The sequence below is a fragment of the Semicossyphus pulcher genome, unplaced genomic scaffold (genome assembly GCF_022749685.1).
Source record: "Semicossyphus pulcher isolate SPU_LCO1_2020_fin unplaced genomic scaffold, fSemPul1.0.p SCAF_10, whole genome shotgun sequence".
NCBI lineage: Eukaryota > Metazoa > Chordata > Actinopteri > Labriformes > Labridae > Semicossyphus > Semicossyphus pulcher.
This window is the reverse complement of record NW_027211604.1, coordinates 7,190,889-7,216,539: the sequence shown is the minus strand read 5'-3', so window position 1 is coordinate 7,216,539 and position 25,651 is coordinate 7,190,889. Positions and strand designations below refer to the sequence as shown.

The 25,651-nt window shown below is 40.4% G+C and overlaps 1 protein-coding gene across 2 annotated transcripts; it reads left to right on the top strand.

Annotated features, from left to right (window-relative positions):
* Positions 1-2,223: 2,223 nt before the first annotated feature.
* On the top strand, positions 2,224-24,936 carry kcnip1b (Kv channel interacting protein 1 b). Of its 2 annotated transcripts, none has more exons than XM_069668366.1 (8): positions 2,224-3,117; positions 20,084-20,208; positions 21,020-21,089; positions 21,181-21,251; positions 21,341-21,448; positions 21,541-21,645; positions 22,029-22,091; positions 23,397-24,936. In XM_069668366.1, exons 1-8 carry the CDS (start codon positions 3,030-3,032, stop codon positions 23,442-23,444), a joined length of 678 nt encoding a protein of 225 aa, XP_069524467.1. In that variant the 5' UTR covers positions 2,224-3,029; the 3' UTR covers positions 23,445-24,936. The 2 variants fall into 2 exon arrangements, with proteins under 2 accessions (XP_069524467.1, XP_069524475.1); XM_069668374.1 differs by lacking the exon at positions 2,224-3,117 and adding an exon at positions 14,443-15,852.
* The last annotated feature ends 715 nt before the right edge of the window (positions 24,937-25,651 follow it).

Here is a 25,651-nt window from a genome sequence, read left to right as displayed (position 1 = left end):
GAGGACACTGTGTATTTATGGGCGATAGTTTGCATAGACTATTGAAGGATGTGGCACAGACCTTTTGGTTCTCCTTCAGCAGTGAGAGCTCCTCAGCTCTGATGGGTGCCTGATCAGAATAGTGACAAAAATGAGCACTCAAGATTAACGATGCACTTCTTGTAGCTGCACTGATTATAATGATGATGGTGATTAACATTGTTGTAGAGAGACACTCTTCTGGGGTAGCCTCGACACAACACTGTACTTTTAGAGATAAAGTTTTTTATATACATTTATTTTCTTTTGCAAGTACTTTTTTAACACTTTGGTCGATAAATATATACAAATTAAGATCCTTGATACGAGAAAGAGAAATCTTTCTACTCTCATCCCAAAACTAACCACTTTTTTGCTTTAATCAAAAACACAGGAACTTAATTCATTGCTTTACAAGAATAATGTTGAATACTTAAAGACCCCCTCCAGTGATAATCAAGTGTTTAACCTTGTAAACATCTCCATGTGGTGTTCTTCATGTGCTACAAGACATATCAGGGACAACATCAGCAGTCATCTCCGTGGCTGGGCCCGTCTGCTTTTAAACTGCAGTGTACCAAGGACAGGCTGGACAACACGTTTTCAGATTGGCAGGTTTGAGACGTCACAAACCTAAGGAGCCAATCCCGTTAATGGACGGGGTGACGCTATGCATATCATTATGTGTAACCTATGGCAACCACTACGGCGATGTACGAGCCAGCTGTAACCGTCATCATAATTTCTGCAAACTCACGACTGACTACTAACGTTAATGTTTAAGATATAATCTCAAAGATTTTCTTGTAAATGTCTGTTGAGTCACTATCCATTGCTGAATGAGGTAACACAATGCTGATTGAGCCTACAGCCCACTGATGAAAGCCTTTGCGTTCTCAGAATTACAGACTGGGTGTCTGTGATGACATTCGCAGAACAAATCACAAGCGGCGTCCAGTTAGTGACGCGTTTTCCATCACCCAGCAGTGGTTGGTCTGCCAGAGAGGGTAGGTGGAGCCAAGTGGCTGCTTGTCCGATCTCTTCAAGTGTTGCAAGTAAACAGTAATCTACTATGGCTGAACAAACAAAAAAAGATCGATGACTACAGATACAACTTCAACAATAAGTGAAAATCCAAAGAAAAAGAAACAAACTCGACACTCAGATGAAGGAAAACAGTCTAAAAAGGAAAGCGACCGTCTGCGAACAAAGGGAGCCAACTGTGGACGTCTGCTTAAATCGGGAAGTTTACTTAAGTTTACTCAATTACGCAATTACCGTTTATTGCCAAAGGTACTGCCAAAGAATAGCAGCACATAGTGGGCGGGGACTACGCAGATTCAGGAATTTTTAATGATGGAGAAGGAGAAGATGCCTTGGAGGGATTTTAGGTAATTAAACGTATTTTGTAGAAAAAACATATCAGACACAATTTATTATTTCAAGCAGAGCATTTTATACGTCTGAAAACATGACTGGAGCTGCTCTTTAATACTGACAGAAGTGGACACAGGAGAAAACCAGCTTGGTAACTTTTTGTGATCTCAAATCTAATTTCAATTGTATTAACATTTTAATATGGCAACTATTGCATAGCCTGACGACTCTTTTAGGTCAATAGGGCAATTTTCTACTGTATGTGACCTTTTTGGAGAAATCATGTCTCACAGAAAGTACAGTTAAGCCCTAAATGTCTAATTCATAATGTAGGTTTACTGATTTAATACAGACTGTATAATTGATGCTACACTATATAAGCTGTGATATGACCTCTTCCAAATAAGCATATCATAGCAGCACTGGTGTGTCCAAGCACATTGTAGGATGTGTGAAAGAACATAACCGGGTGTCTTTTCACAGTAAAACACAATGAATGATTGTCCATTTAATGAAGAGCATTCATCACAATGGGAGGAAGATTCTGTAATAAAAACTGGATAAATTGATTTTTCTCTGGGGTCTGCGTTCCAGCCTTTAATTTTAAAATCACCCCTTTTTTTTTTACACCTCACCGTTTACTGGATCAGGGAACACGCAACTGTGTGAGCTCTAAAAAAAAGGCAGAAGAGAGAGCATTAGGCAGACTGAGAGTGAGGAAGCACAAATACAAGACAGGAGGAGGGAGCACGGAGGATGGAGGGAGGGGGATGGCGGGAGGGGGGCGGGTACAGTGGTGGCTGCTGGCGCTCTCTGCAGTACAGATCTGCTGAGAGCACCAGGGCAGAGCTCCTCCACCGACCACAGCCGCAGGGCTCCCACTGCAGCTCCGAGGAAAACCTCACACAGAAACACATACCGGAGGAGAAAGTGCTACAGCTGCTACCTCACAAGACCACAGGGCAGAAAAGAAGACAAACAGGAGGAGAAGAAGAGAGTGATCAAACAGAGAGAGGAGGAGAGAAGAGCTGAAGGAGGTCCCGTGTTTTTTGTTTGTTTCGGAGGAACAGAACTTCCATCGCACACGGCTCCTCACTTTTGGAGTCGAGTAAATAATTCATCTTCTGCCTCATTTTTGGACTGTGGAATTTTTGGACAAGTTTGATTCTTTAAAAAGTTTTAAAGTTTGTATTTTTATTTTCATTCAATATATCTAACCGTCCGGCTTTTTGCAACTCCAGCTTTCTCGATAGCTGCCTCTGAACTTCAGCCCAGTTCTTTTGAGCTGTGTGTTTGAGCATCATCCTCACTGTGAGAGTGAAACAGACCTGGTTGAGTTAACAGGCTCTCTGGTGGAATTGTGTGTAAAAGACTTTATACATTTTTTAGTTTCTACAATCTGAATATAGCAGGTGAACTATTATTTTTAGCAATTTTTCTTCACAAGGATCCCCTCACAAGACTTTACAATGTCGCATCACAAAAACTACTAAAGCAGTTTCTCTTGTTTCCGCCTCACTATAACAAAATCTCCAGGGGACATTGTGGAGACTCTTGCAAAGACTTTTCTTTTTCTTTTGAGATATTTTGAAGGAAACCATTTTTCCCTGGTGAAGCCCTGCCTCGACCTCAGGATGGCTGGCTGTACCAGCCGCTGCAGGCAGGGGGTGCTCAAACTAATCCAGTCCCTGCAGAGATTGGTCTCAGGAACCCTCGCAAAAGGTACCGTGGCTTTTAACTTGAATGTATGGCCTTACATCTTCTGCATACGTATGCATTCACAAAGTTCATTACATTTTGTACACCAAAAAATGTAATTTTGTAGTGTTAAAAAAATGTATCAAAGGCAGCTTATATCCCACCAACTCAAATCCTTCACTTTCAAACTCCTTATTTTTAGTAATTGGAACTATAAATAGATTACCTTTCCAACTATATTCACCAATGTCACTATTAAGCTCTGATATACTGTCATACTGATAGTGATAGTGCCATTTAGTCAAGATCCAGATAAATTAAACAACAAGAGTCTATTCATCAACTGCCATTTGTCCTGTTAGCGTGTCCTGAGAAAAACTCGAAGCCTTTTCTTTGTGAGTTTCAGCTCACAGCCTAAGAATATAAAAACAACATTAATAATTATCGGGTGACGCAGTACTGCTTGATCGTATAACAGAGCATAATGTTGAAATGTAATGCAATTCTTTGTCTGAATGCAGTTATAGAAGAAATATTCATATTAGTAAGTTCGACCTGCAAAGGTCTAGGATAAATATTTGTTTACTTAAGACAGTGGAAGTGTATACAGTACAAGTGGTGTCGTGCTGGTGGCAGCTATATTTAGCAATCAGATCTGATTGACCGTAAAAGGATGAAGCGTTGTTTTACATAAAGGCCAGTGGTACCTTGGTGTCAGCCTTGTTTAAAATACCTAAATAAGTTTGTCTTACATAGAATATTGCTTTTTATCCCTTGGTCTAACTGAATAAGCATATACTAAGTTGGCTTGCCAGGGTAAACCTACATCACCCACTGTACCATAAACCTTTTAGAGGTCAAAACAGACCTTGCGTTTCATTGCTGGAAGCTTCTGACTTAGGTTTAACACTGTAGGCCATTTAGCATCACTATTACATAATAATTTGGCCTATTCAGAGATTGTCAAGCAAAGTTTTTCAGCTATTTCAAAGTTACTACCGTTTCTGTTTTATTTTAACTTTTTACCTACCACTGGTACAACTTTATACTTCCCTAGAGACATGTTTTATTCACCATCATGTGTGCAAATAAACACATACTTCCATCTTTCTAAGGATGTGTAACACTAGCGGTGTGATGAAGTGAAAATCTGTGACTTTGATGTGGTTGTTGCACATTTGTTTGCAGTTAACTGCCACCAAAGGTGATTAAAAGAGATGCTTTGCTGGGTTTGCCTATGGGGTACCTTAAAGTTTAGAAGTGCTGAGTTTCTCTTGGACTTCCTGCACGTCTGGCTGTGAGCTGAATGAAGAGGTGCTGCATGCATCATCTGTACCCTCAACCTTTGCCAACAGCTGTGATGAACTTGTTATGTTCCTGAAAAATGGAGAGAAACAATCACAACAGTGACAGAGTGATGTTTTCACAAAGACTGATCTAATAATACATTTGAACAAACTACTTAAAAACAGACACATACACAGGAGGGTATAAAGTAGAGAGTACTACATACCTTATTTCAGTTAGAATAATGAAACAGAATTTTCCTGAAACATGACTCTTACTGTCACACACAAAGTGGCTTAATCTCAATAAATGCTGACAAAACTTAGCAAAACTGCCTAACATACTTAAGCACACGAGAGGGACTTATGTTGTACTAAATATCAGCTGTGATTCGGGTATAAGCAGGAGGTTGCAGGCAAAAGATAATCACCACGTGCTTATATTCATTACAACATCTTGACGTCATGTGGGATATTGCTTTCATACAACAGTTATACAGGCGGTACAAAACAGAAAACGTCTAGACAAAGACTCCCAAATATAACAATTGAACAAATTCAAAACACCTGGCTGAGGCGGAGTGATATATGGTGGAAAGTCCAATTGCGCCTCTTGTCCAATCATTACAGATAACTACAATGTGTGTAAATATGCAAACGGTCTATACAAATTGCGGCTGCACTCAATATAGGAACAGTTTTTCCTTTAAGACCTAGCAGGGACCCCCTTTACACACGTGCAGAAAGCTTAACTCTCTGTTAAACTTTACTCTACCTTCAGTCAAATGTTAGCTAAACTCTGTCTTGACACTCTTGACATGTTAGCAAGTTATGAAAGCCGGGTTAATCCGTTTGAAACGACAACATACCTTTAAAGTGGGGACAAATAATCCCGAGGGTTAGTGAGTATTAATTCTTCAGCCACACCTTCTGTCAAATGAGGAAAACACCGCGATTTCCCGCGATTGTTCGGAGACAGAAGCAATCGATCTCAGATAAAGACTACTTTGCCGATCCCAGATTAACTCCATTGCAATTTAAACAATGGAGAGAATAACAATGTAAAATAAACACACTCATGGGCATTTAACCATTTAAGCATGCATGTTTTAAACAGATTTAAACAATTAATGATTTTAATTAGTACTCATGAATGTGTCTTTTTCTCATCGCTCTCTGAGTGTAACTTTAGTCTTACACTCTGAACCTCTTGTTGTCTTCCTATTTTGTATTAAAAGCACCTGGCCTCCCTCATCCTAAATTTAAACTTCACCTTCACTTCAAAAGACAAATGCTGAGTCACCAAGTCAGAGAACAGCTGTGAGCCTGTAAACACTGATAAAAGACATTAATGTGCTCCTGCTTCCAGAGAAAACTTCCACTGTGGTAGAAGTTTAAAATAAAAGCACACAATATGACGTATTAAATACTTGTGCAGGTGCATGCAGTGCAGGTGCATTCAGTTTTATTTTACCCTCATACTGATTAAATGACAAATTATCTTACAGACTACTCAATGGACATGGGTATGGTTTCCCATGTGTAAGCCCAGAATAATACCTGAAATGCAAAGAATAGAAACCTGCTGAGAGTGAAGCTATGTGTGCTAAACTAGAGTCTTTATCAGCTACTGTGCTATTCTGGAAATAATACAGCCTACTTACAGTTTGGTTGCATGGGAGGACAAACTAGGTCATGCAATGCAGCCACATTTCTGAGAGACTATTCATCCTTTTATCAAGTTGAACAAAGAAATATCTAAACAATTCCAAACCCAATTTTCCAGCTCAGAATAGTATACCAAAGTATGTTTAGGGGAAACGACTGACATTCAGATATTGTCCTGTGGGCAGAGGCAGCACTTAAACTTTACAGCAACTGCATATTTTTCATCAAGCAGTGGCTTTTTGCCTTTGTTTGGACGTTGTAAGAGCAAGAGACAAAGCTTAAAAGCTTTCAAATTACTTTTTCAATAACGCAGATTGTTTTCTCTTCTCCCTGACACTTTCTTGGCTGCAGCCATTATTTGCAGATGCAAATTATCTCACCCTCTACATCCTCAGAGGATGAGAAGTTGAGATAGAGTGTGAATTCTATCTGGTCCACTGACGTTGTGCCCCTGTGAATGTTTACTGCCTCTCCCCAAATGTCCTCTGGTGCTTTTCTGATTGCGGCAAACTCACTGACCTTTCGTTTCTTAAGGTTAAGATGCTTGTGCATTGGGCAGCACAGCGGTCGTGTCCTTATTCAGTTCCATAATCGAATGTCACTGAGTTAATTAAGTGCCTCTAATCCTTGTAATCACTAATACAAAGTTATAAATTGTCTAAAATGAGGCCGATTGATTCTATCATTTCAGCCCACTGTGGGAGTTGATTTAATGGTTTTTGCCTGCTAATGTGCGAGAGAATATGGATAGCTTTCTGATTTAACACAACAACACTGGGTGTGATGTTTGTGTGTTTCAGAGTGTGAATTATGCAGTATCAGTTCCTTTTTATGATATCCCAGGATGGCCAAGCTTTCAGATACACATTTAAATGGATTTACAGACTAACAGAGAGCAATTAAGTAAAAAAACCCCAATAAAAATAAGCGTGAAAGTGTTTGAAGTCACTTTAAATTAACATTATTCTTATTTAGACTCAATAAAATCAGATAAAATAAGATGTTTCTGAATTTATTGTGAGGCTGTTGTGTTAGATTCACATGGGGTATGAAAGTCTATACATTTCCTTCTCATTAACCACAAATTAAATCATTATGTACAAGAAAAAGTAATTATCAGTAATTAATTCTTCATATAAATTTATATAGACATGCAGTATATAAATATACAACATCCATCAGTTTTCTATGCCGCTTATCCTGTTCAGGGTCACAGGCGGGCTGGAGCCAATCCCAGCTGTCATTGGGCGAGAGGTGGGGTACAACCTGGACTGATCGTCAGTCAATCACAGGGCTGACACATAGAGACAGACAACCTTTCATATTCACACCTACGGGCAATTTAGATTAACCAATGAACCTACCGAGCATGTCTTTGTACTGTATGCGGAAGCCGGAGTACCTGGAGAGAACCCATGTACGGGGAGAACATGCACACTCCACACAGAAAGGCCCACTTCGTCTGAATCTGGATTCAAACCAGGAACACTGTGAGGCAACAGCGCTACCCAATGCACCACCGTGCAGTCCCTTCTTACAATCAAATAACATAAGCGCTAGCTTTTTTTACATTGTACTTTTTGTCTGTCCCACGTACAGTATGTTTATATGCAGCCAAAGAGGGGCCAAGAGCGCCGTTTAAAGAGCAATGACACTGACAGTTAGTCTTAACTTTGTGTAAAACAGTGATAAGCAACATCAAAAACTGTTCATTATTATTGGGCATGAAAGAGCAGATCTTGTTAGGATGGTTATACTACATTGTGGCTGTAGTCGCATCCCAGTTTGGAATCTTTTTCTGCACAATTAACTCATTACCATGTCTCAAGAGTATCATCTCCACTCTGCAGATCTTGCAGAGGACCTGCATGCTTTCATATGCATGGACGAAGACATGAAAATGTGCACACACTTGCATGTTCAACTTCTAACACGCAAGCATGCACCAGGTATAGAAGAATGTGAGTCCCTCATCTCCAACCCACACATATCTGCCTTAGTTTGGTTTGTTAAGCATAATTGCTTGCACGCTCTTATAGTGATATGAACCATAAACTCTGCCTGTTAACCTTTATGATGCTCTTCTTACAAATGCAGAATCATGTAAATTCATTTTTAAGACCTTTAATCTTTGCAAGCCAGTGCGTCTAGGAAACAGAGGAGGTGATATGCCTTTGGCCTAAAGTTCAGTGACATTCGCTGTTATTACAGTTCCCTAGCAGAAATATATTTTGTGGTCCTCAGGAGTTTATTTATTCTCGTTTTCTCATTGAAAATATGAAAGCTGAAAAAAACTACAAACAGCTAGTACCAATTAATACAAAGCATGTCTGATCTAATGTGTGCAGGTGTATTAGAACTGAATAAGCTGACCAATGGCTGGGCTTTGCTGTACTGAATTGTTGGGCTGTGTAGGCCTAGATAATCGTTATTAGCCTTGCTAAAATTATAACCCCTAACCCAACATTTCTATAAGTGCCTGCTGACAGAGCTAAAATGGTAATAATATTAACCAAAAAAATGATAGATTAATAATTTAATATCAACATTTAACCGAGTTGCAGTTAGGCTAATTGATACTCTACTGGTTTGATAATTAGCTACGACAATAAATGACCCTGAAATTCTTATGCCATCTGTCAAGCAGGCCAGCTCATGGTGGCTAATCTTAGCTATTGTAAGGACTGAACAGAGTCAATTCAATTTACAGACTTTATGAATCTTCTCAACTTGTGCTGCTGAAATATGTAGCTTTACATTTCAAGTCAAATGCAGAAACTTAGCTTAGCATTTAGCATTGAATTTGTAGCCACAGTAGTCGTCCTACTAAAAGAATCACGTCGAGACCAAAATGGTGAGTATCTTGAGGTGTTTTCTTCCACTACAATATTCACGTTCATGTGCTACCACATTTTTCTCATGGACCTGTAGTAAAAAATGTAAGAGTGTAGGGGAAGACAGAAACCCAGTCATCCGGTCCCATGCTGCACCTGTCCCTCACTATTACAAGTCACATGTGTCCTCTAAGTGCATAACCTTGCAGTAAGTCACGTCATCCCACACTGCGGATACAGATCTACGGCCGGTGTAGACTTTTACCGTATACTACCTCTACTATGGCCAGCATTAATCTGCATTTGTGAACTGTTTCGACCAGAAACTCTTCCTCGCCCTCTCTTTCTCTTCTTCTGTGGCTGTGAGAGCAGCAGATCGGAGCTGACAGTGTGTGTCTCCGCTTTTAATTTTTTACATCACCTCACTACACACTTTTATGTAACCGCCCTCTAGATTTATTTTTATCTCGTGCCCCCTCTATGTTCTTCACTTCCACATTAATTTTCTACAGCCTCATTGTTTTACTATCAGACATTTACACGCAGAATCACAGTGTGATAGACATGTCAGTGTGGCAGTGAACAGTGCGATGATGGTTGGGTGATGTGTTGTAGGGTGCTGCTTTAATGTTATTAAACTCTGATCATTTTTTTTGCCCATGCTGCATTTAGTCAGGAGCAAAATTAGCTTACAGAGGCAAACCAAGCTGCTGAGTGTATCAGGAAATATTGTTCTCTGCTGCCACCTGTTGTTCAAAGGCTAGCAGGACAAAGGAGGGAGTCCTGTCAGCTCTCTACAAACAAATACAGATTCAGTGCGACTGTCGCAGTGGTCTGAGGTGACACGCATGTACAATCACTTTATAATTACAATATGAAAGTCAGCCTCAGCTGTTTTTATGTGTGCAGTTTCTGCAGCATGTGCAATATGAGCACACATTTATGTGGAAGATTATAGGGCATAACTCCAGGCTCCTCTCACTTCTCTAATATTTAAGACAACAACAAGAGAAAAAGGACTTTTTCTAGTTTGTAATATTCAAATCGTATTAATAAAAATTGCTTTACAGAGTAAGCATTTTCCACAGCCTTTATTGATATAGGTAGAAATTAATAATTAATATTTGTTACAAAATATGGGAGGTGAAATCCATGTCCTCTTATTAAGTAATTTGGGAAGCTGGTAAATATTAGGCAGCTATTTTTTCTAAATGAAGTTACCAGGGTAATTTAGTTGTTTTAGGAGGGAAGCCACTGGACTTTCTTCAAGTACACTCCCACCGAGCTGAGGATTTAGTTTAAAATGGCGTTAGTGAATCAGGGCATCTCTCGTAAAAAAACAACAACAAGAAATAATCTCCGACCGGTTTTGATCCTCTTCGGGTCTTCCTCAGGGCGTGGCTAGGACAAGCCATGAAACAGAATGAAAGGTGAGGTTCACTTATACTGTCAAGTGGCCTGGAATACCATCAATAGTTAACATGAACAATATCCCTCTGTTTCTTGATTCCATTGTTTGCTTGGTCTAACTGGTCAAGGCCACACAATGAGACTACATGTATTTGTATAATGTGCACGGCCAGTTCTGATGTGAGTGTGCAGGTGAGAGAGGAAGGCTGAGGTGAAGAAAAGAGCAGCAGAGACCAAATAATTTAGTGATGGCGCTCTCTTACGCAACTCGACCAAAGAAGCACTCGTCAGGTCTGAAAGTGCTGACTCATGCTCACTGAGAAAGACTGCACTTTCCCCCACATCTAAAGTTTTTCTAATCAGAGCTTTTTCTTTCGAATTTTATTGAGTCATTACAAAAAGTGGGTTATTATATTTCATGAAATTTAAAGTACGGTTTCAGTCAGGTGAGGTTTTACAACAGAAATGATGTGATGAATGAGTTAAAGGGCTTTTTCGTGACGAAATCATTTCTACAAGCGTCTGACAGATTAACGCAGTGGGAGGTCGAAAGGATGAAATTCAGAAATAAAAGTCAACAATTCATAAACAGGAAAGCCGTGCATTCATAAGTATGTCTTAATTATGAGAAAATAATCTAAAACAGACACAGAGTGGGGGGTTATTGAGGTGGGTTCCTAATACCTCAGCCTGTCTCCTAATGTGGATTAATGTTTGACTTTTTCAGCAGTGCAAATTTCAGCACTACAAATCTCTGACAAGAAAGTGAATCTAAATGTAGCACAGTTGTTTCCGTTGGTAGTCAGATGTCTTGTGGAGATCATGAAAGGGTTAAAAGATAATGAAGAGATCATGAGACAGTCCTCTGTGCTCCTCACTGATCAGGGTGATATGATGCAGGAAGGCAGCTCCAGATGGCAAACATCTGTCATGTGCTCAGTTATCTGAACTTAACTCTCCATCTGTAAGTGTTTGCATGAGTCAGGGGCCATATTTCTCTCTCTCTCTATATATATACATATGTATATATATATACGTACACATATAGATATATAATGGGAGGAGTGGAGAGGAAAGATGGAATAATTGTGCCAATTCCTCAAGGAAGTAAAAGTAATGAATATTTTCTTTTGAAAAGAAACAGAGGAGATGTGAAAGGTAAAGGTAGCAGGAGAGCGGTGTGTATGTGTCAGAGGAATAAGTCACGACTTTATGTTTAATTTATCAGGGAACGCTAAATTCTTACCTCAGCTCCACCTGGGCATTTACAGGGCTGCCCTCAGCAAACACACACACACACACATGCACACGCACGCACGCACACACACAAATGCACACATAGTCCATGCCCGGTGCTTACTTAGCTTTGTGTAGTCGGCTTAGACAAACACACAGCGGGTCAGGTAAGTTCCTCATGCTTACATAACTACGGGGGAATAAATATTGGGTTTATAAAAGACTACAGAGGTTTGCCTCTTACACTCATGATGTCATACAGAGTTGATTATTTTTTCAGTAAACTACCCCCTACCCCTCTTCTGTATTACTGTACTATACTTCCATTTATAATCTCAGTTTTCTTCTCTTTGGCGGCACAGATGGCGATAAACGGTAACTGCGGGAGCACACTTCCCAGATGTCCAGACAGAGTTGCATGTTTTTTCGTTGGCTCTGGTTGTAACTCTTGATTTTCCTCGCTGACGGTCGCTTTCCTTTTTAGACTGTTTGCTTCATCTGAGTGTCGAATTTGTTTCTTTTTCTTTGGATTTTCACTTATTTTTGAAGTTGTATCTGTAGTCGTCGATCTTTTCTTTGTTTTTTCCAGCCATAGTAGATTGCTGTTTACTCACAACACTTGCCTACCCTCTCTGGCAGACCAACCACAGCTGGCTGATGGAAAACGCGTCACTAACTGGGCACCGCTTGTGATTTTTCCACGAATGTCGCAACAGACACCCAGTCTGTAATACTGCAAAGGCTTTCATCAGTGGGCCATAGGCTCAATCACCATTGTATTACCTCATTCGGCGATGGATAGTGACTTAACAGACATTTACAAGAAAATCTTTGAGATCATATCTTAAACATTAACGTTAGTAGTCAGTCGTGAGTTTGCGGAAATTACAATGACGGTTACAGCTGGCTCGTACATCGAGACTTAACAGACATTTTTTTACATTAAAATCTTCATCATTATTACTTTAATGTACACTTGCTTGTGTGCCTGTACTTTACTCGAGTACATCCATTTTATGCCACTTCAATGCTCGACTTACTACAATCTTTTCACTCTACATAGTACATCCTATTAATGGATATAAGTTGCTTTAAATTTGCAGATTCACTTTCCACAAATAGTATAACTAAAGAAGAAGAAGAAGAACTAAAGTTCACCTGACATGACCTGTTCTTTGGAGCCAGAGTCTACGCTGTAGAGATCAGCTGTTGGAGCAGCTGTATTGACTTATACCGCCCCGTCCACCAACCAAAACACAGATTTAACTTACCCAAAATAAACTGCAAAGATATCTCAGGTCAGCACAGTCAACAGCAGAGCAGTGGTCTGTGTTGCTCAGTAGCACAAAATTCACTATTGCGGAAAGTTCAATGATGGTTAGGTTTCCTCTCCCCATTCCTCCTCTACTCTACTAATCTGGAACAGATCAGCTGCAGGAGCCGGATTAGTCAACAGAGCTGTCAATCATCCTTTTCACAGCATAACTAATTAAAAACAAACATGTCAGAAAAATGAACACTTGGATGTAAATCAGCATGATAACAACTAACTATAATGACAGAAACCATGTTTGAGAAAAATTGATTTGACATGTATTTTGATTTTATAGTTTGACTCATGTCCCATCTGTAAACATGGAGGAGGCGGGCTTTATGACCTATACTGCAGCCAGTCAGCAGGGGGCAATAGAGAGGGTTTGGCTTCACATTGGCTGTCATGATGTCCATCTTTTAATTTTTTGTGAGATTTTCTTTTTGCCTTTATTTGATAGGACAGTGAAGAGTGACAGGGGGAGAGAGAGAGGGGAGTGACATGCACCGAAGGGCTGCGAGTTGAGCACATGGCCAGTGGGTGGAGGACTGTGGCTCAGTATATGGGGTGCCTGCTCGACCAACTGAGCTAAACCGGCACCCCGCACATGCCACACATTCATTTTTTATACAGTTTATGATGCCAACGTAACCCTCTTTTCAATTATTTACTATTAATGCCACTTTAAAGGCCGACTTATTTCACTGCATTTCGGAAGCATATATGTGCATGATGCTCCACTAAGTCACTAGTAACTTTGCTGATTCATATCACAGCAAATATGATGTATTTTCATATAGATTAAAGAGTCCAGTTGTATATAAAGTAACCAAAATACCCTGAGCTTCACCAGCTGAAACATAATGAACACATGAATGTACACATTTATGCTTTAGAGGGTCCCAGAGGAGCCAATCCCCCCGAGACATATCAGCAGTCAGTCACAGAGGATTAATAGTTTTAATTTCATTACTGTGAAATGTGTTATTCGCTGTCTGTCCTTAAGGTCTGATTTCACGCTCGTACTTTTGAAGTTTCTAAGTAAACATTAAAATGCATGACTTTTTCTGGTGACAAATTATTGCTGCGCTGTACAAGAGAAAAATAATTCTTCTTCCACTCCTGGGAGGACGAGCGTAACTTTCAAGAAACAACAAAGCTGGATGCATCGAAAGCAAGGCAGCGTATTAATTTTTTAAACCAAGGGCAGTTTTCTGAAGCCCCCTATACAGAGAGAGAGAGAGTGGGGGAGAGAGAGGGGTTAGTAGGAGAGAAGGAGAGAAGGAGAGAGTGAAAGCAGGGAAGGAGAGAAAGAAAGAGAAGGCAAGAAGGAGGTAAATAGAGAGAGAGGCACATAAAGAAGGATAGAAGGGGAGAAAGAGGGGAGGAGTAGGAGAGAAGGAGAGAAGGAGAGAAGGAGAAACTCGGGAAGGAGGAGATAGTTAGAGGGTGAAGGAGAGAGAGAGAGAGAGACAGAAAGAAAGAAAGAGGTAAGGAGAGAAAGAGAGAGAGTAGGGGAGAGGGAAAAAGAAGAGAGATAGACAGAAAGAGAGAGAGTGAGAAAGAAGGAGAGAAGGAAAGAAAAAAGGAGAAGGAGGAGCAAAGGAGAGGTAAGCAAGAGAGAAACAGAGAGACAGGGAGAGAGAAGGCAAGAAGGAGGGAAAGAGAGAGAGAGAGAGAGAGAGAGAGAGAGAGTGAAGCAAAGAGGGCATTTACATTTGTCCTCTGCAGCCAGTGGAATATTTAAACAGACATCTACATTTTCTCCTCTCTGCCCTTATAGCACACGGACCTCACTTCCAACCCTGAAGCAGACTACATCCTGTCCATGCCGTATTTTTTTCCATCATTTGCAGCTTTTTCCCCCAGTGAGCGATACTGTTTAAGTAGAAAAAAGCTATCATAATATAATAAACACTAACTTCTGCTTCCAACAACGCTGTTTGGGTTTTAATGCTGAGCACTTGCAGGGAAATAAACATTACTCACTCCCGCTGCTTTGCCTCCCCTAATGCACACAGTCGTTTTCTCCGCTTGAAGCTGCTCAGTGAGAACGCACAGACACCATTAAACCCTCTAATGTTCTTGTTTCTATCACAGGAGAAGGCATCACTCATGCTCTGTTGCCCTCTGCGGTAGAACGAGAGAGAGAGGGAGGGAAAGGTTAAGCCGTGTTGTGGTGAATTAACACACAAACACACAGACACAAGTGGACGGGCAGATTACATTGTGGTACAAAACATGCGTCACAGTGCAGAGCACTAATTGAAGTGGTATTGGACTTATCATCATTAAGCGTGGGGTTGAGCTGTTTGTGTGTGGTGATGTTTCTGTGTGTTTTTGACTTAGCGTCTTAGCCTACTGACTTAGCCTACTTTCAGAGACAGATTGTCCAATATGGAACAGAAGTCATGTCCCAAAATGGGGAAAAAGCTGATTTTTGGGTCAGTGCTGAGGATTAGGGTTAGTGTGTTAGTCCCCTGGAAGTGCAGAGCTGCAAAAAGGGAAATAAATAACAAAGATGTGTCCGCTTTAAATGTGTCGTTCACCTGCTCCCATTAATTTGTCAGTGGTGTTATTACAGAGTAAATTGGTTGCCAGCTTCCACAATAACACGAGGAGGAAGGGAGGCTCTCAGAGGGGAGAAAGGCTGACGGATGAATGAGGCACAGAGCGAAAGGGGAGTGGCGCAGGAAAGCAGGAGCAGCTCGTGCGTCTGTGGTGAAAGAGATCAGAAATCCAGGAGAAATCAGCTCAAAGGAGAGTGTCGTCTCTCAGTGACAGATCTGAAAGCAGTGAGGGGAGACGCAACAGGGGAGAAGCCCCCCTATATGATCCAGAGCTGTGCATGTAGGCGGCTGAAGACTCAACGGCAGGCGGACAGAGTCGGGAAATAAACAGAGGACTGTTACTCTCCGGGTTTGTTTGACCAGGCTTGGTTTCCACAGTGACAACATGGGTGCAGTGGTGGGCACTTTGACCATGCAGACCAAGCAGAGGAGACCGTCCAGAGGTACGTCAACATTAGTGAGAAGCAGATGAAGAGGAGACAAAAGAGCAGCAGAAAGCACAGACACAGAAAGGAAACAATTTCGACTCATTGTACTTTTTAATATGTTTGTTTCTGTGCTTTTTTCTACATGTTGCACCTTTAAATGTGACATAAGAAATAATATATTTCTTTGCCATATTTAAGTGCATTGACTATAAATTATTAAACAAGGAAGTCAGTCAGAGAATAGCAAACATGGACCACTAATGTATTTAAATGTAACCAAACGGCATGTAAAGTACATTAACCAATAGTATTGATGCTAGTTTTTTTATGCAAAGAGTTTTTCTTTAATAAAAATGTATAAATAATCACCGCAGGAAGTGGCAGCAGAATTTTTAGAGATTAAGCGATGCAAGGTGTGAGCTGTGAGCCAGAGCACGTACTGTGTTCACGATGGAGAGATTACAGTGTGCCATGAAGTAGGATGCCCTTGAAAACAACCAGAGAGCCAAATCACAGCCCCTCACTCTGTGATTATGTGTGTGTGTGTGTGTGTGTGTGTTGTGCGGTTGCCTGTTGAAGGTGTGAGCGAAAGAGACAACAGCGAGCGAATGAGGCTTCAGGAGAGAGCACGAGTATTAGCAGGCAGCTCACATATCATACCTCTCCCTCGCCTTATGCTTGAGATGCTCGTTGTCATGGAGACTGGGTGATGGGGCATAGGAGGAGAGGGAGTGAGCAGTCCTCAGCCGGGATGGATGATGAATATATGGCAGATAAAATCCATGAACCAGCAAAGGAAAGCAATTACTCTCTGAGGTTAGACCTTACAACCCTCAAAACAAGGGTGCCGCTCGGTGTCGGATTATTCGTCCTTGTTTGGAATAAAGCTTTCAAAAGCATTAAGGTCATCCAGTTTCTTAGCTCCATTAAAGTTTGTCTTGCGTTGCCTGGCTGTGCAGAGATATATGAGATAAGATAAGATAGATGAGATTTAATCGATTCAGAGGAGGGCAAATAAGTATCACAGCAGCGAGGGAAACCGGGCAGAGAGAGAGGTCAAAGCAGTAGAAATAAATATAATGTTTTTATGAAAAAGCATGATGGAATATGTCTGCAGGATTTGGTTTATGAGAAATCGCATCACAAGCTTGAAGAAAAAAGGGGGAATGAAGGTCACTGCATCGCCTTAAGATATGAAGTAACAGCTGCTTCCTGCTGGACATGAGAGTAAAAAGTACACAAACAAGAGAGAAGACAACTCTTATTTTGAAATAACCTTCTGTGCCGCTAAAGTAAAAGGATAGCATGACATTTTGGGGTACACACTTCTTGCCCTTTTTTGTCAAGATTTAGTGAAGAAGATTAAGACTGTTCTCATGTCTGTGCAGTAAAAGGGATGCTACAACCAGCAAGCTAGCTTAGTGTAGTTTAGCACAAGTGCGAAGAAACAGCTAGCCAGACAGAAAACTTAGCTTCAGCGTACAACAGGCAAAACATCACATCAAAAACTAACGTATTAAAATGTCAGGCCTCCTTTTTTCACACTTACCGAAGTGATAAAGATGACCAAAATGAGTTAGCCTACATGCTAAATGCTACAGTCTTTTCAGAGTGCAGTAACTTCCTGTTTTGACATCATATCATTGTGAGGTTGTAAAAAGGGGATTTATAGATGTTGCTGGGTTAGACAAACAAGATATAACCTGTAACATAGTGAGTGTACAAGTGCATTTTGTTTGGACAGAGCAAAGGTAGCTGGTTCTCCCTGTTTCAAGCAGCTATACTAAGCTAAACTAAGCGAACCTACTTCTGGCTGTAGGGTCATATTCACAGTCGTCTAGACATGAGAGTGATATTGATCCGCTCATCTCAGAAAGAAAGAGATTAAGCAAATATAATCAAATGTTTGTTAATGCTTGGGGTTAACCTTCACAATGCACACTAAAACCATTACACTGAATCCAACCTGTTACACAACACATGCTACACTTGAACCTGCAGCTCTTTAACAACCAGTCACTCAATTTGTTTGTGTGGCCTGAAGCTGCTGCTGTATATGTCCTGAACAGCGTGACAGAGCCGCAGTTTGCCTCTAAAATCACCACCTGACACACTCCTCTAATTATCTCCATCACTCCATCATGTAACACGTCCCTCCCAGTGCATGCTGGATGTTTATGTGCACAGCAGCTGTCGCACCGGTTACATCATCATGTCTCCTGCCTCATATATACAAGCATCAACACCGGGAATGTTGTCTCCGCCTGCATGTGCCAATCTTTCAGTTCTCATGTCAGATCATTTCATTACCAATAATTGTTTTAACCCCCAGGCAGTTAAAAAAAAAGAATACTTGAAAACATCAATTACAAAATCAATACATCCCTTTCCTCATCATGATTCAAGATCAATATTAGTGTTTGTCACACTGAATCCCAAACATATTGTGCAGTCCTCACCTCTTTTCTTCACGCTCCTTCTTTCCTCCATGTCTCACCTTTCCTCTAATCAACACCTCCTCTTGTTTCCTTTTCTCACCCTCATTACATTTCATCTGTTTCTGATCACACCGACACATTTGCGGGAAAGCGAACGCGTGCTGGCAGAGAGGATAAATGCTACATTGTTGTTGTAATGTAATGTGTTTTTATGCACAGGGAAAATAAATGCATGAATTGTGTCGACACCATTTCTGTAATCAGTTGATTCACATGGCAGGTGTCTATCCTCATGACAACAAGAGGCAGGGAGATCACAACAGGAGCTCAAAGGAAGATGGGGAGAAGATTGATAGAAAGCGATAAAAAGCCACATGGCATGACAACTGACGACAAATATTATAGTATTCCACTTTTGCAGCATTCAGCTGAAAAAACGTCTGAGAAATGGTGCTTATAAAGGAGAATATCTGCGAAAAGAAGAGACAAATCTGCCTTTTAATATGGTAATTTTACAATTAATTCCTTAAACTGGTTGGCATATTATCTCTCTGGATTCTCTAATTATGTGGAAGATCTTTTTCAAACTAGTATTTTTCTATTACAGCTACTAGGGCAGCTTCATGCATACTTACGCAACCTACATACATATTTGTAAGCCTTGAGAACACGTTTGATCTCAGTAAACACATGCAGTTAACGTCCACAGTTGATGTGTCCTTGCATGGTTTTTAACTGTAATCTAATAAATAATAAAGAATAAGATCCAAATGAGGATTATTCAAAGATTAAAGAGATGCCTCTGTATAATAAAGGGTGACCAACATCATATTTGATATAAAATTCAAATGAGGGTGGCCTCTGGCAGATGATACACAATACCAGATACAGTTTCTGTGTTGAGGATTAATCTTGACACCGCTGCTGAAAGGGCTGAATTGAATGAGTCATCTCCGCCGTCCAAAAAGCCCGGAGTATTATATCCATTTTAATCTCCTTTTCCTAAAGGCTGGCTGAGCCAATTGATGCTGCCACAGCTAGTACAATGCTCGTTTGAACTCATGTATTCGATCAACGTTTGTCAAGTTATTACTGTTGTGTATTGCTTGGAGAATCAGGATTTATACGCGTAATATTCCTCAGTTTCCATAGAGAAAAATGTATTGCATTTCAAGGACAAGTTGGGATATAAAGCTTACAGAGCACAACATGTGTAAATATCCCATCCTGCCACAAAACTATGTGTACAATCTGCCTACTTTACGGTTGTTCTCTGTGGATCTGAAGGGTCTGCTGCTGCCAGTGAATGCAATAAAAATTTTCCACGGTGCGGTTGTTTTCTCTTGGATGTTTACTCATGTTTTGGGACTCATTGGTGTGTGGATTGAGTCAGGATGTCCGTATTGCCCTGGTGCTGGAGACAGTGTTAGTTGCCTAAAGCAGGACCAGAACCCTTCACATCATTAACCACGATCCATCTTCACAGCACCCAATACTGTCTCCATTAATAAAATCCCTCATCTCCTAAGGGGCAAATCCATTTTTTATCTCTCTTTTTTTCCACCTTAACGTGATCCTCTTTCTGCCTTATTATTCTGCTGCTTCACTTGCCTTGTAGGCACTTTTTTTTTCCTGCTGTCTAATCAGATGTTTGATATGATCCCTGGAGACTTTCTGAAGCTTCGCTGAGTTATCTCTTTCCTGTGTACAGTTCTCTTGAGATGATAAAGAGGATATGATAAACAGAGAGTTAGGAGCGTTGACATGATTCTCTGTAGTAAGTATATTTCTTTTTCTCATCCCTGTAGATAAATTGGATGACGAGCTGGAGATGACGACAGTGTGTTACAGGCCAGAGGGCCTTGACCAGCTGGAAGCCCAAACTAACTTCTCCAAACAGGAGCTGCAGATCCTCTACCGTGGTTTCAAAAATGTAATCACACACTTTTTTGATTTATTCTTTAAGTTCTTCGAATCACAGCATGCATTATATTTTGCCCAAAAAATTTGATTCATATCACCCTAATAATCACAAAACACTTAGCCATTAAATGGCATACAGCCATGCAGATGGTTTCCATTGAACCAGACTATAGTCATGCTAGCTGCTCTATGAGGTTGTACTTTCAGTCAAACTTTCACTAATGTTAGCATGCTAACATGCTCAACACACGCTATTGTTTAGCATAAACAGACGTATGTTAACCATGTGCAACGTCTACGTTTTGTGTGCTAGCATGCTAACGCACTATACAAAAATGCTAATCTTTGTTTTGCCAGTTAGCACAGAACAGAGAGGACAACTGAGACTCATGTGACTGTTGTTAGCTTTGCCTTTACATGGTTCTTAACACATGTGTTGTTCAATTAAAACTTTGACTAGCTTGTGTTGCTTGATGAAACGGGGGAAGATGTGGGTCGATTAGCTGTCAGTGTATTCCATAGAGCAGTAGTCTGCTAGCATGGCCACAACAATGTTTCTTTCCTATTACTAGATAAGCTAAACCTTGCTAGGAACAATTACTGGGAACTTTTTTAAAAGCCTAATAATTTTTGTGGCACAAAGTAAATAGCTTTAACTGAACAAAACAAAGTCTGGGTAGTAAATGTATGTTAGCATGCTAATAATGCTATCAAACCTGCTACAATATGTTTGTCCCAAAAGACATGCCAGGAACAAATACGATCTGGGTTCTGATCAATCGATTATTGTAGAGTTACTTTAATGTCCTTTCGTCCCACAGGAATGTCCAAGTGGTATGGTGAATGAGGAGACATTTAAACACATTTACGCACAGTTCTTCCCTCATGGAGGTAAAGTGCAATGTTTCTAATCTCTGTCAATGCTGTGTGAACCTTTTTGACAACACGAGATCTCACACATTCATGTTTTTCTTCGTTGCAGATGCAAGCATGTACGCACATTATCTTTTCAATGCGTTTGACACTACAAACAACGGCTCCATTAAGTTTAAGGTAAAACCTCCTTTGTGGTTCATTTAGTTACTTCTGTGTTCTGTGATGCTTTCAGAATCTGAGTTTTTCTTCTGCTTCATCTCTGCTAGGACTTTGTAATGGGATTGTCTACTCTGCTGCGAGGAACACTGAGAGAAAAGCTGGAGTGGACGTTTCACCTCTATGACATTAACAGAGACGGCTACATAAACAGAGAGGTGAGGCCGTGCAGCTGTCACAGTGCAAGCAGTGTACTCCGTTTCACCTACAGTCTGTGTCTCACAACAATGGGAATCTTCTCTTCATTCAGGAGATGACTGAGATCGTGAGGGCCATTTATGACATGATGGGCAAGTACACCTACCCTGCACTAAAGGGAGACGTCCCGCAGCAGCATGTGGACGCCTTTTTTCAGGTAAAATTCAAATTGCATCAGCATGAATATAAAACTCACCAAGTCATTTTTGTTAACAGTAACAGGTGACTTTGAAATAATTTAGCTTAAACAGCATGGCCATTAATGTCTCTCATTATACCCCAGTATTGAGGTTCTTACACTACAAGCTTTCTAATAGGCTCATTAAGTTAGATATCACAAGCATCCCCAGTCCTTGCAGACCATATAGCAAAATTGTTCTGAACTGATTTCTCCATATTGTGTTTTATATTGTGAACAGTTTTCTACTGTATAGCCTGTCCTTTGCAACTTGACCCCACAATGAAGACATTTCCACAACAACACAATATGTCAAACCGCATCTACAAGGATTCACATTATATCATGCTGTTCTTCCACAGAAAATGGATAAAAACAAAGACGGAGTGGTGACTTTAGAGGAGTTTGTTATAGCCTGCCAGGAGGTACGTACAGTCCTACATCTGAGTTGTTTATATATATATATAAATATACAGTATAAAGAAAATATGTTAAAACACTACCAAATTTCAAGTGTCAAATTATAATTGAGGATGGCAGTTTATTCTGGTCCTTTGGGAAACTTATAAAGCTTTTAGAGCTGTCAATCACAATGAAGACCATGCAATGTTTTAAAGTTCCAAAAAGTAGGAAGGGGACCTTTTAAGCTCAAATGTACGGTGGCCGACAATCGCAATCGCGCTGCAATGGCCCAAATTGTTTCCATTAAAAGAAACAGGCTGCGAATTCAGAAACCATGCAAAGTCAAAAACACACAAACCCAGAAAACACATGAACACTGCAAATCCAGTCATCACAACGGAAGTGCTCCAGGCCAGTAGGGGGCGCTCGGTGTAACAGGTTTATTATTGACGGGAGAGAATTTATAAATTATCAGACCTTGTAACGTTAGATGCCGCTGGAGCGGAGCGTCTCTGTTGTCCATGTACCACTGACTGCTGTGTATAAAACACAGCACGACACCAGGCAGTCAGCTGACAGTACCGCTAGCTGCACGGCTAAATTAGATCCGCAGCTAAGAGAAGCAACACTTGCTCTTAGCTTACACTGAGCGCCCCCTACAGGCCTGGATCACCTCCTTTGTGTTGACTGGGTTTGCAGTGTTTTTCTTTTGGATGTGTTTTCTGGGTTTGTGTGTTTTTTTTTATTTGCATAGTTTCTGTATTTGCAGTGTGTTTGATGTCAATGCATTTGTTTTGTCTTTTTGCAGCACGTGTTTTTTCATTTGCAGCGCGTTTCCATCATTGTATTTTTCGAATTTGCATGGTTTCTGAATTTGCAGCCCGTGTCTTCTAATGATTACCAATTGGCTGTCGCAGCGCAATTGTTGGCCACAAATTATTTGGGTAAATGTACATCTCAAATTTACATGTTTGTACAAATGTCACTGGACATGCAAACAGAACTTGCAGATATGAATGTGGGTTTACAACAGGTTCAAAACATAAATATGTATTATATAGATATTGACAATTCTATGTGAGGCTGCACACATGCAAAAGAAAAGAGATGTGAACATCCCAAATAATTTTTTCTTACGCGTCCAAATGTCATCATGCTTTTAAGAGTTTGGACACACTTGAAACTGCTGAATGTAGAAAGAAAAGCGATCACATGTCTGGAAACTGCTGGTTTCAGTCAGCTGTGCAGCAGGGCTGTCTATACATCACTATATACTGCATCAGTAATTACATCATTCTGCCCTGATTACTTGTCTTCTCTCTGTGCAGGATGAAACCATGATGAGATCCATGCAGCTGTTTGAAAACGTCATGTAATAAAGAAAGGAGATAACGAAGATGAAGACAGGGAAAATGAGAGGGCTTTGTGTGAGTGTGTGCGTGCATGTGCGTGTGTGTGTGTGTGGACGCAAATGTGCAATACCTCCAGACTCTCCTCCTCGTCTCCTGCTGTGGTCTGGATACAACCCACACTGACTGGAATAAAGGGACCGAACTGGATCGCTTTTAGTCGTCCTCTGGAGTTTCTCCTCGTAAAACAAAGTGACTGATGTGACAGACTTTGCTCTCGGTCCTGTCCTGGTGATTTACCCGTCAGAGAAAAAGATGCTCCTAACTGTACACAAGCTGCTCCTAACCAGCGAAGAGCTATTGCCCCACCAGCGGAAAGGTTGTTCCTTTTTTGCCAAAATATAATTGCATGCTTTTGCAAGAGATCTCCAAACATTCGTCAAATTTGGTTTGGGAATTTGGCCATATTTCTGTCGAGCATCTAGTGGTTGAAAGATGCGACACATTTCAAATGTCATGTGTTGCTTTCACCGCTGCAGTGACCCCTGCACTCTTGTGTTGACCTGGCTGTCGCTTGCCTGCTGAGTCTGTGTGAAGCTTATTGTCAAGAGTCCGTGTGAAGCTTACAGGGTCAAAGGGTTTGGAAAAAGTACATTTCATGGGTCTGATATCGTTTGCGTGTATGTGTATGTGTGTGTGCGCCTGTCGTTCTGGTCTTTCCGTCTGTGTTGGAACTTGGGGTTTAGGGAAAAGAAAGAAGAAATTCATTTATTCTTTTATATTTTCACTTGCTGCTCCGCTTCTTGTCAAATCAGTGTGTTGTCGAAGATGTAAAATTATGTAATAAATAGTGAAAAATGTGCATAAAGTTTGGATTTCATGATGAAGTGCCCGCAAAATTAAGACGTTGATTAGGAAAAGGCTAATATTAGTTTTTGCACAGGTGATTAAGCTGTAACAGTGATGATGTTATATTGTATTTGTATGGTATGACCTTGCTGATTTGCTCATACAGTAGGTATGTAATACAAGAAGCAGCTGGTCTGATATTTGTTGCAGACTACAGTTGGTATTTGAACATTTCAGATAATCCTGCAGGGAAATACCACTGTCAACTTTCAGCTTTGCAGTGTGATGCTCTGATGACACTGAGGACAGCTCCATCTGGATTAGTGAACATTTGGCACTGCTTCCTCCATCCAAAGCCAAACCTGTGATGTCACACTGGCGTGCAGCTACAGACAGAACAGGGTGACTCAGGCAGTTGCCTGCAGCTGGCTCTCTGTGAGTCAGAGTGTGTTTGAAAGCACCACCGTAATAGAAAACTCACTAGGATGTAGTAGTTTGAGCACTGAAATATTCATCACTGTTCTTTTTCCTGTCAGTGGAGCAGCTTGTTGCTGGAAAGCACATCAGTGTGACATCACGGCCTCCAGTCTTGGTTTGGAACAGAGTTGGAAAATCGCACCAAAAGATAATTTATTTGAAGCCATAAGAATAAAATTTACTTTACAATTTACGGTTGTTGCGTCTTTTATTGAGTCTGTGTGTGGCTGCGTGCTTTTGTGTGCGCTCATGAAAATGTTCAAAAGAGAAATCTAGCTAAATAACATACCAAATGCAGCTGCTTCCATACGGGCCACAGCAAGAATCTGAATGGTTTGATGAGTATGAAAATGTAACGTAATTTGCCATGACCTTCGCCCAACACCTTTTTTCCTTTAATGTCTCACCCAACAGAGCACCATTACACCCTGCATTCATTTAACCTCCTAACAAGATACAGAATGGATAAAGCAATAACAGTTAGGAAAATGATCTAACTGTACTTTTCTAATTACTTTTACTTACTCAGTTTTTGAAGTAAAACTCTTACTGGTTAATATGTTTCTCTGAGTTCAAATACAAATCTGATTAAATTACAAGTTATGTAAGAGGAAGTTACTATATATAGGCTTAGTGTGTTTGTGAAGTTTATAGCTTTCCAATACATCCAAAGTGAATGAATAAATGATAGGACATTGTTATTATTGTAACATGAATAAACCACATTGTTCATGGCCTTACATAGGCTACATCAGAAATGTATAGATGCAGAATTCAGAATACAAATGAACACATACTGTGCAGTTTGAAGCATTATTTCAACAAAGGAAAATAAATAAAAACGAAAGAAAGAAAGAATAGAACCCTACTTTAATTATTTTTACAATCCTAATTACAGAGCCCATTTC

Coding starts and splice junctions, on each gene's coding strand:
- kcnip1b (XM_069668366.1), top strand. CDS start 3,030: ATGGCTGGCTGTACCAGCCGCTGCAGGCAGGGGGTGCTCAAACTAATC. Junction 21,449..21,540: donor ACGGCTACATAAACAGAGAG/GTGAGGCCGTGC, acceptor CTCTTCATTCAG/GAGATGACTGAGATCGTGAG. Junction 21,646..22,028: donor ATGTGGACGCCTTTTTTCAG/GTAAAATTCAAA, acceptor GTTCTTCCACAG/AAAATGGATAAAAACAAAGA.